At 40.5% G+C, this 13,972-nt stretch overlaps 1 protein-coding gene across 7 annotated transcripts in view; it reads left to right on the top strand.

Moving 5' to 3' along the window:
* Positions 1-316: 316 nt before the first annotated feature.
* The window catches only part of evi5b (ecotropic viral integration site 5b), a 33,988-nt gene continuing 20,332 nt past the window's right edge, over positions 317-13,972 (top strand). For 2 of the 7 annotated variants that reach the window (XM_030434064.1, XM_030434059.1), the window contains exons 1-2: positions 1,674-1,933; positions 9,073-9,305. In XM_030434064.1, coding sequence (XP_030289924.1) covers positions 9,154-9,305 — 152 coding nt within the window. In that variant the 5' untranslated portion in view covers positions 1,674-1,933; positions 9,073-9,153. Of the gene's footprint in view, positions 471-1,673; positions 1,934-3,159; positions 3,198-9,072; positions 9,306-12,563; positions 12,668-13,972 lie in introns of those variants that run through there. The other 5 variants (XM_030434062.1, XM_030434065.1, XM_030434060.1 and 2 more) reach the window with 4 other exon arrangements.

A 13,972-nucleotide genomic window follows, 5' to 3' on the forward strand; every position in this document is an offset into this window, starting at 1 on the left:
CGTCAGCTGCTGCCGTGAATAGGGGAGTGTCCTACAAACAACAGTAGATATGCGTCACTGCTCCCATGTGAAACCTGAAAAGTGGGTTTTATGGCTGGTTGGTATGTGAATCGAGGCTGTCTGCTTAGTCACATTTTCATCATTGAACTTCTGCTCTGATGTGGTTACTTCACCGTCAGTTTCTATTGACTGCTCCCGCACAGTGAAAGGCGTAGCGATGCTGCTTCTAGCCAGTTTCTAGTTCAGTAAAGTCCATTTTACCTTGTTTTTTGTTGTATTTTTACGTGTATTTTTATTGTTTTTGTGAGGACTAACCACAAAGTTTTTTTTTATACGGATGGATTAAAGGTATTTTTCCTGATTGTACTATGAAGACAACATGCCACGAATGAGAGAACATTAAAACTACAGTGTTCTAACCTCCAGTCAGCTCATACAGAAGAAATCTTTCTCTCAGCAATGAACTTCTGGTAAGTTATTCAGGATCTGATGTTGATAAGATAAGCACTGCACATGTAGAGCCACGGGAAGCTTGAGATTCTTTTCTTTGACTGGAGAACTCATAGTATGCTGTGTTTAAACTTAACAGCTTGGTACATTCTAACAACTTCACAGCTACAAAACTGAATAAATAATCTCAAAGTGAAGTGATATGTCATCCTATACAAGGTGAAAGAATGAAAGAATGCTCTCTTTTCTCGTTGTCCTCTTTCCTGGACAGATTATATGATATGGTTTACTCCAGGTAAAGTTTCAGGTCACTACAATAGATACAGCAGACCTCGCAGCATAAGGCAAATATTGCAGAGTAGCGTTCAGTGATGTTGTTATGGTGCAGCCAGGATGGACCAGGATTGCTAACTTACTACCACAAAGCAGACTGAGTATTAAAGCCATTGTGCCACATTACCAATAGCATTAGACAGTCCTGGGCCTTAAGTACTAGTTTGAGGTTCTTGTACTTAACTTGAGTGCAGTGTTGTGAAATGTACCCTGCAGTCATACTTTGGTATAAGTGAAAGTCACCCACCCATACTTGAGTAAACATCTAAAAGTACCTGATATTAAATGTAATTAAGTATCAAAAGTAAAAAAGATAGTATATTATACATATACTTACATGCATGGATGTGTATGTATGAGATGATCGATTGCTGGCCTGGAGGATTATGTGATTATTAATATTCAGTATTTTTCAGATGATCAGATCAGAATACTTGGATATAAAATGTATTTTAAAATGTGCTACTTTGGCTCTGATGTCCCGTGTAATTTAATCTGCAGAGTAAGATAGTAACTAAACACATTAAATAAATGCAGTGAGTAAGAAAAGTACAATATTTGCCTTCAAAACAGAACAGCTATTGAGAGGTTTACAGAAAAAGACATGGAAATCCTAAAATAATTAAAACTTCCTCACAAAGAAGCCCAATAGGAGTTTTAAAAATGTCTGAGAATCAGAAAAGATTTAATTAGAAGCAGTGGAATAGAAACACATTTCCAATAGCATGTATTTTATCTGTAAATACAGTGTTTTCCCCTCCCTGTAAGAATGTAAAGATCTCAGAGGTGCAGTTCCCCACAACGAACACGTGGGGGCAGTGTTGCGTCAGGTTGGGGCCCGCCTGCGCATGCTCAGTGCGATGTAAACACTCGGTAGGCCGCCGTCTGCTCGAGGCTCCGCAGACGTTTGTGTCCACGTATTAAACGGCTGCGTGGGCTGAACCGAGCGAGGAGTCACTGGGAGCTAGCTAACTCAACGCCGGGCTAGCTTTTCTACTTGGAAACCTAAAGCGATGCTAACTTGGAAAATATAGCTCATGTATTCGGTGAAAGTGTTGGAAAAACCGTCGTTTCCTCGTAACAGTCGGAGTATACTTTCGTGCATGGGAAGCGGACGACGTTTGGTGCCGCTGGTTGAAAACGCTTCAAGGTAAAAGATGTCCTTGTGTGTTTTTCTTTTTTCGGGCTCTGTCTAATTGCTGGAATGAGCAGTAAGTCGTAAAAAAGCGACTGCTTCTTATCACCGTGTCCGTCCGAGTGAGTGGAATGACACCACATTTACAACACAGACTGTGTTACAGTGAAACTTTTTAACACAGCTAGCAGCACTGTTAGCTTTTATCACTTCTTATTAGTGCTGTCACTACATGTTAAGTGGAAGTTAGTTGATCTGCTCGCGATGGACTCGAGCTATCACCTGGAAATGAAACATAAGTTAATGTTAGAAGGGAGATTTTTTATTTTTTTTCCCTGCTTGCTAATATAGACTTAATCTAACCATGTAGCGCTGCTGTTAGCATCGTCGAGCTCATCAACGTGAGACTCTCATTCTGTTGCATTTGATGCCACATCTCCATTTCAGCCCACAACACCAGCCAGCCAGCAAAGAAACAGAGACTTCTCCTTTTGTTTGAAGTTGACTGCCTGTACACTAAAATGTGTTTTGATATCTGAGAGCACAAGCAAAGTATTTCAAGAAGCCAAGGTTGTCTTTAACTCAGACTGCAGGGAAGTGACTTGCAACAGCAACACAGCTCTGTGTCCAGAGATACAGTGGACACCAAAGTTGAACACCCTTGAAAAAAAAAAAAACTATGGAAAGTGCTCCGTATTGACTATCAGGCTGAATAATACATGTGAGTCTTGGTGATCATGACTTGTCTCTAACAGCATGTTTAAGCATTAAACTAGGAATATTAGATGTGGGTCATACAAGCTCATTTTCAACTGCAGTCCTTGGTAGCAGGATGGCATTAAAACAACAACACATAAACACAGATAAGCACAATAACACACCGACTACTCCAGACCGTGACAGCTGTCCCTGGCAGGTCGAATGCATATGAAAACATAACACATACGAGAGCAATTTATCACGTAGCATATAGGTACAGATAACATCGACAAGTATTAATAGTCAAAGGCAGACCAACACCGACAAAAACTGACTAACGCTCGCTTTCTATGTGTTAATTACTCACAGTGAGGAATGGGACTTTCCCGAGAGCAGAAGGGTTCACTGTTAATGTGTTAATTCTCCCCAAATGGAAATGCCCCAGTAAAGTACATGTACTTCTATATGCATTCAGTTTCAATACATCTCTGCCAAGTACTGACAACTGACCTAAAACCTGGTTAATGAATTTCTGCTTTCAGGATTCTTCTTCTATGATCGAGGCTTAAATCTCTTTTCTGTAAGTAACACTGAGCAACACTTCACTTTTTTTTTGTCAGTCAGCAAGTTGTTTCTTACGAGACCAGATGTGCTTTGTCAGAGGATACACGTGTTGGTACTTGTTGTAGTTACGACAGATGGCTTCACAAGCTTCACTCTGACCCCCCGGCCTCAGTTAAAGGCGCTGAGGAACATGCTGTACACTAGTGAGTTAGAATACATACATCTGCTTTTCAGTTGTCTTATTTCTAAATGATCCCATTCAGATCGGAGTAGTGTAAACATTCTAATCCAGTCATCATCTTCTCACCCCCATGCTGATGTTGAAGTTTCATAGTCTCACAAAACATATCTGAGGCGTCACAACAAAACGGCGTTGCAGCATTCATCTAAATAACTGAAGAAGACGGGGACTTGTTTTAAAACGTAAAAACAAGAGACATTAAATGGCTCCATTCTGCTCAGACAGTGTAACCAAAGTCTCTGGAAGACCATAGTTAAACCCTTTTCAAAGCAAAGATGTAGCTGTATTTGCTAAGCTAAAAGCGTTAGCATGCAACCCGACTGAAGTGGGTGCACAAAGCTCGACCATGCGTCTGGGGTCTCAGGACTTCCAGAGGCCTTGGCTTATGATGGAAAAGCTTTATGAAACTATTTTCCTTTTTTTTTTACGTTTTAAAACAATCTGCTTCAGTTGTTAAGGAAAATCCTGCAGCACTGTTTTGCTGTGAAGCTCCAGAAATGTTTTGTGGACTATGAAACTTGATTCCACTTCACACTGACATGGGGGGAATTAATGACTGAACTTTCATTTTTGGGTGAACTTGTCAAACGTCTGTCAAAGAAAGGAATTTACTTTTGTGTATAACACCACATATGGACATATATCAGGGGTGTAGAAGCAGCCTGTGGAATACCTTATGCCCGTCACTGATGTAGACAACAGAGAACACACACTTTCACAGACTGCTCAGTAGTTGGTGTTTTAGATTAACTACAGAATAAACCAGCCAAACCCGACGTTTATATATCTTGGTATTATTGATTGAAACATTTAATTTCCTAAACTACTATAAGGCTACGTTTTACGGTGTAATATATCAGCTGGTGGTCGTAGCTCTCATTATGTTGCTGAATAAGGAAGAATAGCCCAAAGCAAGAGCATTGAAATGCTGATTGTACACTGGGAAAATCTGAGCTTCCCTCTGTGTGTGAAGTGAAAGGCCTTTCTACCTCAGTGTGAGTGTGTTATTGTAAGTCGTGCTTGTGTTTTAATACCCTCACACAGCACATGGACGGCATTCCCCCCCCTCCCCTGAAGATAGCCGTGCTCTTCCCTGCTGGGCCAGACGATTTTGTTCTCTTTCACAGTCTGGAAATGGCATGTGATGAAAGAAGAGTGAAGGTGAAAAGAAAGAGAAATTAAATCTTATTTTCACATCAGCTGATGGCCGTAAAGATCATATGGACAGAATCCTGTAGTTTTTGTTGGAAGTCTTTTTGCCCCCGTGTGTTTTACAGTACCACGAGGTATCTGCTGGGTGCTGTGCAGTTTGATTTAGGAGAAAGAAAATGCCTCTTGTGTTCTGCCTTTGTTGTGTTCTCAGTTCCCCAATCGTCTTGAAGTTATTTCGCTGAGGCTTTCTTCTTGCCTTGCTGTGGGTTTCATTAGCTATGCGCGCTGCATCTCAGGGCCCCTTTTGAGTTCTCTGGCAAACAAAAGCAGAAACAATCTCTGTATCCAGGATTTATAGGGCTTCAGTTGGCTGGGCTTGCAAACAGGAATGTCTTCTAAGGCCACCTGGATATTGGCATCTCTCAAAGCATGGCCTCCCCTTGTCCTGACTGAGCTGATAAAAGTTTAGGTCAGCTCATATTTTGCTCCATGAATCTGGCATTCGGATTGTTTTTAGTTTCCTAACAAAGTCCAGTTTTTGTCCAATAAGGTCCATCATCCATCAGAGCTGATAAGAACGGCACACATGACTTGGTTTGATATGATCTTTAATCTGCATGATCATATTTTCTCTGCCCTGTTTGTTGAGCAATGGCATCCCCCCACATTTGGAGTCAGTCTGTGAAGAAAGCTCGTGGCTTTACATTCTCTTCTTGGCTTTCAGAGAGAGAGTACAGACACAATGGTAGCCTGGCTCAGTGGGGCGAAAAACACAGTTGTGTAGGGGGGAGAATCGTTCATGTAAGATCACAAGTTTTTGTTATGTAATTAATTTATGATGTCCTTTTAAATCTAATAAATTGAGTGAATTGCGTTCATCTGTAAGTGGATTAACTTGGCTGTCAGGAAGATTAGATATCCTGTATTTATTGTTCTATTGAGGTGAATTTAGTCACATTGTGATTTTGTTTAAAAACAAATTAAATGTCTTAGTCAGTCGGGCTTTATGCTTTTACTTTTCTGCTGTTGTAGTGGAAAGTGTGCGGATCAACGTCTCTGAGTCAGTTTGCGCTGCACACAACCATGTGATATTGTTATCCTGTGCAGGATAAGGATACGTCTGTGGCGGCTGTGGATCCTGTTATTTAAGTTAAGGCCAGTCTGAGTGGGTAAATACAACCTGCATTTTCACACCTATTATTGTTGAATCACTGTTTGCATGAGCAGTGTGCTGGTTTGTATGGAAAGTTGCGAAGATCTGTTCCTATATTGATGTCAGATGAATCACTATTATGATTGTCTATTACAGCAGACGATGTGTAAGAAAACATGTAGGGAAACATTTGGCTTACTTTATAGTGTAAATATATGCGGTAACATCCTACAATGTAATTACGGTGATCTATGGTGAACAGTTACTGTTATCCTGTCCAGCTCAGTGCCTTCTCTTCTTTTCAATTGTTAGTATACAGAAGAAGGAAAATAACGTAGTAAGAGAATCACAGGAATTTGCACGTGTATTTTACTTTTAACAAAATCTACATGTACATTCTGTAGTCGCTTGTATCATACTGCTGCTACGCAGTGAGTGTTGTCTTCTTGTCCACATGGTATCATTCATTATGGTGATTTGAAAGCAGCCGGTCTGTAGGAGCTACAGGATAAGAATCTGTTGGTTTAGCTGTAATGTCATATTGTTGATGACAGTCAGTAAATATGCCCCCACCCACAGTGACAGCTCAGGAACAGGGTGTTGTTAGGATAACAGTAAAGGTTAGATGTAGCAACTTCCTGTTTCTATCCATTTCAGAATAGACTTGGCACAGGTAATACCTTAAAAACCCCTGAGGTAGAATGTTTCGTCAAGTGTGGATTTTCACAACTGGCAGTGAATGATAGTACAACTTCCAAATGTAATGTTGGGACATTTTTTGCCTTGATTACAGTGGATAGGTGACGGTGAAGATGCAGACAGGAAATGTGAGGATAGAGAAAGGGATTTCTTCAGAGCTGCAGTTACAGTTCATAATTTAAATCATTTTGCAATTATTGCAATTTGGGTCAAGTGTAGAACTGCAACATTTAATCAATAAGTCACAAACTATTAAATTAATTGTCAAATATTTTGATAGTAAAAACAAAATAGCCAAAAATGATTTGATTCCTGCTTCTTAAATTGTGAATATTATTTGGTTTCTTTTATTCTCCGCGACAGTAAACTGAATATCTTTGGTTTGTGGACATTTTTTTAAAAATATGTCTGCCCATGGAAGAAAATCCCACGTTGAACTGATGTGCATTCCACTAAACTGCACATTTATATAAGCCATAAAAAAGTCTTTATCTAATGTCTTTTCTGATTTACCTTTGGGATTTTAGCTCGCATAGACTTTAAATCTAAAGTCTTTAAAGCACAATAAATATCATTATGAATCATGGAACAACGGGAGGTTAAAGACGATGAACTATAATGATAAATGTAAGTCCATCTCTGTGTTGTGTGGTAACAGTAAAGTCACTGAGAGTTTCTGTCTGTGTGCAGGAGGATAAAAGAAGCTTAGGTAACATATTTTCAGCCTGTACTGTAGCACAGTCCTGTCACCACACTCACCACAGTCTCCTTCACCACCTCCTTTGTTTTGCTCTCCTTCTCCTTCATGTCTTATGCCTGTATGACCTGATACTCGGAGAAATGACTCATCATTTTATAGAGACTAAGATGCATGAAATGATTTGTTTCCTGCCTGGTGGTAGGGTCCAGACTTCCTGCTGGGGTGAAACTGAATGCTCATACGGTTTTTGTTCTCAGGTGTGAGGGGAATTTAGGAGAGTTTCTTTTTTTTGCTGAGTGCAGCAAGCCACTTCCTGTGTTAGACTGATTTCAGCAGGAGACTTACAGAAGCCTGGAGCACTTTGACCCTTCCTGACAGATTGATCAGCATATGACTACCTGAGCAGTGTGTCATTAAGTCGGTCGAAGGTTCAGAAGAGTGGATTAACTTAAGGTAGAACGTGTTACGGACATTTCAGTTTAAAACATGTTTTGATTAGTGGTGTTCTCTTGATGAATATACACTGGATTTCCTCAAGGAGTGTGTTAGCGACTTGAAAACAATGATTTGGGATTGTTTGGAATAGCAGGTAGGAATGTATATCAGTTCACTTTTGTCTTGGCCTTACTTGGAAATCATAATTGATATGCAACCATTTCTTATCGTCTTTATGGCCTTTCTTTTATGTAGACTGGCCATAGCTGCGCACTGATCCAAGTACACCATAGTGTTGTCACGATACTCGAATTTCTAACTTCAATGTCCGAGAGAAGAGAGAGTAATAAAATGCTCAGTATCGATGTGTGTTCGTATATTGATATTTCTGACCACACTAGTACATGGTAGCCTTTTTTTTTAATGCTGTTGCCATTTAATATCTCATGAAAATAAAAATGTAACTTCCTGTCTGTCAAATAATGATCTGAGAGAATCTGCTGTGATTCATTGTGGTGGTGTTTTCCCCAGTTAAGAAGAAATATTACATGTGACAGAAAACACTACAGTAGTCTGGACTTGTGTAATTCATGGGAAGAAGTTTCAAGTAAACTGTGAAATGTGTATATCTAGCTGAGCAAAAATCTGCAAATGGAATAATCATCCTTTTTTGATTAACAAATTGACGTGATTATAGTGCTGCTATTTAATCCCTTTTAAAAAAACTCTTACTAGGAAATGAGCAAGTCATTTACAGTATTGATTGTGGAAACTGAACTGAACAAATTCATTTGCTGATGCTGAGTTTGAAAGCTAAGCAGCGGTATCGATCCAAATGATAACGACTGCTGGCTCTGTTCACCCGGTGCAGAAGCTGCAGAAAAGAATGATGAAACCTTTTCAGTCGTGGTTCTGAAAGGAATTAGATGCTTACATTAGTATCCAAGTATTCAAAGTTTTTAACAGGCAACTGGGCTTCGGCTTTTTGTTGCTGAAAAGGAACATTTTAGTAACCTTTATGTTTTGAGTAGTTAAGATACTGTGCAGTCAACCATCAGCTTGAAAACATGTATGATAAAAATTTAAAAGCTTTTGTACAGATACCAAAAAAACATATCTGCAGTTTGTGTTTTGTCTGATATTGTGCATATACCAGTAAACTTTCCAACTTACTTGCAGAGTTGCCTGGTTCTTGTTAAGACTGTAACAACAATAATTACTTATTAATGCAACGAACAATAAAAGTTCATTTATTTTGGGTGCATGCTTCATGTTTGCCACTGTGGTTGTCACTGTTGGCAGCCAAAGGCCAATAATCAGTTGACAATTTCACTATCGTTGAGCCCTGATCAGTGTTAACAAGTTAAGCTTCAGATAATTGACAGCTAGATGAGTTAAGTAGTTGTTTGTCCTATGAGAGTAAATCTCTTCACTTCAGCCTGTTGCTAAACATAACGTTTTATTACTGAGACGCTATTACAGATTTAAGAGGTGCTCTCCATCCTCTGCAGGTGGCGACAGACAAGGTTGCTGGTAAGCTGAGTTCTACTCTCTCATGGGTGAAGAACTCGGTGTCCCACACGGTCAGTCAGATGGCTAGTCAGGTGGCCACGCCCACGTCCCTGCAGACCACTACCACGTCCTCTTCTACATCTCTGTCCTCGCCTGCCCTCTCGCCGTCCTCACCGGCGCAGCTCAGTCCTGATGATGTGGAGTTGCTCGCCAAGCTCGAGGAGCAAAACAGGTAAGCTGACTGTGTCTGAGGCTTCTCCCGCCCATCCACTTAATTATTGTTGATTTGAGGCTGTTGAGAGACTTCAGGAACCGATTCAGTTCTGTGTGTATTGCGGTTACAGGCGGAAGGACTGACTGATTAAAGTGTTTTAAACATGCAAAAATGTGGGAACATGTTGAGTATTTCCTCTGGTTGTTTGGATGATCATTATCGTGAGGTACTTAAGGCCGCTGCTGGTTCTCAGTTTTCTTCTAACATGGCAACATAATGTCAGAAAACATGATAAATAAAGTATTGTATTGAAAGTAAAAGTCTCTGACCTATCTGATATTAAATGCAGTTATGCATTAAAAGTACATGTAAATGTAAATATACATAGATTTACAGGTATTTTTTTATGCCATTATAGGTCATCCGATTATGGCACTGGACGATTATCCAATCTGAGATCCAGTATTTTTCTGATTGGATTAAATAAATACATTTAAAAATGTTTCTGCTTTGTTTCTGGTGTTTCTGTTAGTTAAAAGTATAAAGTAGAGTACATGCAACCTTGTCTGTTCCGGAAAAGGGAACAGCTCAATTAAAGTACAAGTGCCTCAAATTTGTATTCAAGCTGAATACATGTACTTTCCAACACTGAATGTACATGCATTTAAAATATGAAACGCATATATTACATAAAAACTATGAACATGATAAATCAGAAACATAAAAGATGCATCAACTATTCAAGCCCTATAATCAACAGTTAACACATCATCATCACTCATCACAACCGTCTACCTCATCACGATTGTAAACAATTGGAAGTTAAAAAAAGCTTTAGCAGATAATAAATAAAGAACCCGCAAGAAGCTTAATAATAAATCTTGCTGAAGAGTTTGACCGGGTTTGACCCAGCGCATGACAACCTGAATGCAAGTCCTGAGGGAAGCCACTCAGATTGCACGTGGGGAGGTATAGAGTGGATACTCACCCCGCTGCTCACCACTCACTTCACTGTACAGCTTGTTCTTGTCACCAGTAGACAGATTAGCATGCTCAGAAATGTGATAGCGCTGGACACTGCCTGATTTCTTCAACTTTTCTTGATTTGAGTATTAATTTTAATACTTGCGTACTACAAAACTGTCCTATAAAGCTATATAAAGATTTAGATATAACCTTTGTTTATCTTAATATTATATTATGATCATTCTCCTCCATTGTGCACGACCCCACCATCCCCCTCCTGATCTACACAGACAGGAGAGTAATGTCCAACTGGTTGCGACTTGCCAGCTAACTGGAGGATACAAAGAGATCAGATGGAAGGAAATTTAGTAGTCTCCAGTTCGTCTGGTTCTGGAGGATTTTTGGTTTCACCGATCATTAAAGATTTTAAGCTTTTGTTATTTATGGGTTTGACCTCTTTTTGTCATCATGTGCTGCTCAATTGAAGGCAAAGTCGTGAGTCAGTTTTCATGTACTATTACTGAGTCACTCATTTGCTTGTTTGTCTTTTTAGGGAGGGTGTTTGACCTAGCCCTTGGTAACCTTGATGTAGTTGTTCCCTCTGTGTGTCTGTGTGTGTGCCGGTTGGCTCACTGGGCTTTATCCTCATTTCAGACTGTCTCCATTGGCTGAGAGGCCCTGTACTTAGTGGGATATCCTGAAGAATTCTAAAATTGTCGAAAAGTTTAACAGCTTCCTGTCTTGTTCTGAGCATTACACTCTGTGAGGTGGCAAGCCAGATGTACTTGCATGTTGGTAGTAGACTGTGTGAAACCTGAACCTCTGTCGCGTCACCCATCAGTTTCGGAAAAGCCATTGTGAAGCTCAGTGTGGTGGCTCAGGCGTCGCTATCTTGGCAAACCCTGACTCCACCTTAACTCCTGGCTAATCCAAAAATGGGCAAGGAGGTGGAGTGTGGGTACGGCTTAGGCTGAGTGGAGCCTAGTTACTGATGGCTAGTGACAATCTCTCACTCAAAGAAGCCATGTCTTTAATTGTGCATAACTTTGAGCCTTAATATCATTTGAGGCGAGCTTTATAAATATTCACCCCACGTGTTGTGGTCAAGAACGGGAAGGTTAGCTATAAAGACAAACAGTTTTGTATACCAGGCTGTAAACATGCGGTTTTATCATGACTGATTTGCTTTTGGAGCGAGCCTCAAGTGGCCATTCGAGGAACTGCATATATTTAGCATTGGCTTCATTTTTAAGCCCCAGAGATTGCCAGTTCACACAATATTGGGCTTATTTGCTGGCTAATCTGAAGTGTGTAAGTACGTTAAACCAAGAACAGGTCAAGATTGAAGGTGTTTCCTGGTTTTCCTAATGTAAATTGAGCTGATAAGTCAGTTAATCTGCCTCTTGGAACAGGACCCAGAAGCCCTTAAGTTGAGCAGTTTTCATTTAACTCTACAATGTGTATATCTTACTGTGTATACTACAAAAAGAAGGGTACTTTTAGTCATTGCCCATTTGTGGTAAGAAAAGCCAAACATTGAGCAGTAAAAGTCGTTGGAAAAGTGAGATGTACTCTGTGTGCTCATTGTTCACATTAGATTAAAGGACTGCTAGAGGATGACGTTACACCTCCTCTGTTGCCAACTTAGTGAATTCTTCCTCCGTTGTGACTCTCACCCATGGCTAGTGCACTCTGTGTCAGCATGGAAACCAAGCATGCAGTTCAGCGTTCGGGATTGTGTCACTGTTAACTCCGGTGAAGAAGACAGCAAAGCTCTGTTGAATGCAGAAATCGGTGACTCATCGCTACGCCCACAACGGCCACTGCTCCAGAATGCCAAGTGGCACTTGTTGTGATGCTTTCCCTCATTAAGGGAGATCAAACCCAACCAGGGAAACGTTTCATTTTCTCCCTTATGTGCTTTATAAAGCTCTGAGCAGACTCCCATCTGGTGAACAGAAGTCATATTGTGGTGGAGCTCATAGTTCACCTGCCCTCTGACCCCTGCCTCCACCCCAACACACAGCTGGGCCTTTTCAGAAGACACATTTCTCTGCTGCCACACTTTGCTTCTGACTGACAATGCAGCCTCGTCTTTCTAAACCTCCCCGTAGCAACTCGCTGATATCTCCCAAACACACAGTTCTTATCATTTTGTTTACAAGACAGGTGCAACAACATGAGGGAGGACATTGGTATTCGGGTGTTTCACTGCAATTGCTTACCAGGTGTTTGTGTGTTTGCTGAGGCCTTTGTACCCTCCAGAGCAGATAAAAGGAATGAGCACTAGTTCAGTAGCCTCACACAGACGAGGAAGTTACATGCTGACTGCTGAAATCTGTAAATCTGGCATGTCATCACTCCAGAGATCCTGAAAAGCAGAGACATGAGGAATTCATCATGAGTTTATCTTGGTAAGACGTAGAGTATCGAGTATCGAGTGTTTTGAGTTGTTCTCCTGCTGTAATGAACTGCAACTTGAGGACATGATGTTGAAATCAGCCACTCACTTGAAAGATAATGTAGCTCTAATTGTTTGGCTACTTGTTCTTGTTTGAAGTTAAATTCAAAAATAAAATGTTCAATCACTGTAAACTTTGTTTGACCAAAACGGATTCTTTTGTAGTTTTAATCATATCTTGTGTTTGAAGCTCCAGACTTTGTGTTTGTCTACTGGTGAATTATTAGCAGAGATGGGAGTATGTTCAGGTTCATGTGTTGCACAGCTTGGTACTTTACCTTGTATAGCACTTTGTGACAAGGTAACTGAAATGCTTGGAAAAAAAACGGCAATTCCTGCCAAATTCCAGCCATGATATGTTCCTTTTATTCAGCTTTTAGTGAAAAAGCTCTGTGGCAGGCTGGTCTTTCTGGTCGTCCATTGCACGCCCTCCCACTCGACCCAAATTTGGCTGTAACCCTAGCCATTCTGGGAGCACCCACAGTGACGTCACGGGCTTCAGTGGAGAGGCCCCGGCTTTTTTCCGAGATCAGGTGTCTGAACCTTTGTGTGTCTGTCACGAGCTCGTCGGTGCTGTACAGGTTGTTTTCTCTGATGCTGATCCTTGATCAGGTCACTGTCATTAACTCCAGTGATAAACTGATCAGAGTGATACAGTGCAAGATTAACCTGCTGAGCAACACACTGCGTGAGCTTCCCAGTGCACTCAGTGCACTTTAAATGCCAGCCATGGATGAAGTATACATAATTAGTCTGAAAATATCTTACTGACCGTCAGTGGATTCATTGTTGATGATGTAACAGACTCGTTGGAATTTTTTCAGCCATTTAAAGGTCTAGTTTGTAGGATTTAGTGGCATGGAGGTCGCAAATAAGAACCAACTGAACATCCTCCTCACCCTCCTCTATATTATCCACTAAATGCACAAAAGCTCGTCTCTAGTCGAGTCGGTGTTCAGTTTGTCTGTTCTGCGCTACAGTAGAGTTTGTGGAACCGGACTTGCTTCCTCTATAGATGTAACGATAATGATTCTTAGTTTCAGGTGATTGTACAAGAATGAAAACATGGTTATAATTATGATGTTTTATTTTTGCCAGTAGATCCCTTAAGCTTTGCACACTGAGACAGCATTAGAGATGTTGGGTAACCCTTTATTGATTCGTTTGGGACGAGGGTTAACTCAAGATACTGATTACAGATTTGCGAAACCAAACTTTGTAACAAACTGAATATCTCTCTTTTGCTGTTTTGTTGAAA

This window comes from Sparus aurata, chromosome 11, assembly GCF_900880675.1.
Source record: "Sparus aurata chromosome 11, fSpaAur1.1, whole genome shotgun sequence".
Classification (NCBI taxonomy): domain Eukaryota; kingdom Metazoa; phylum Chordata; class Actinopteri; order Spariformes; family Sparidae; genus Sparus; species Sparus aurata.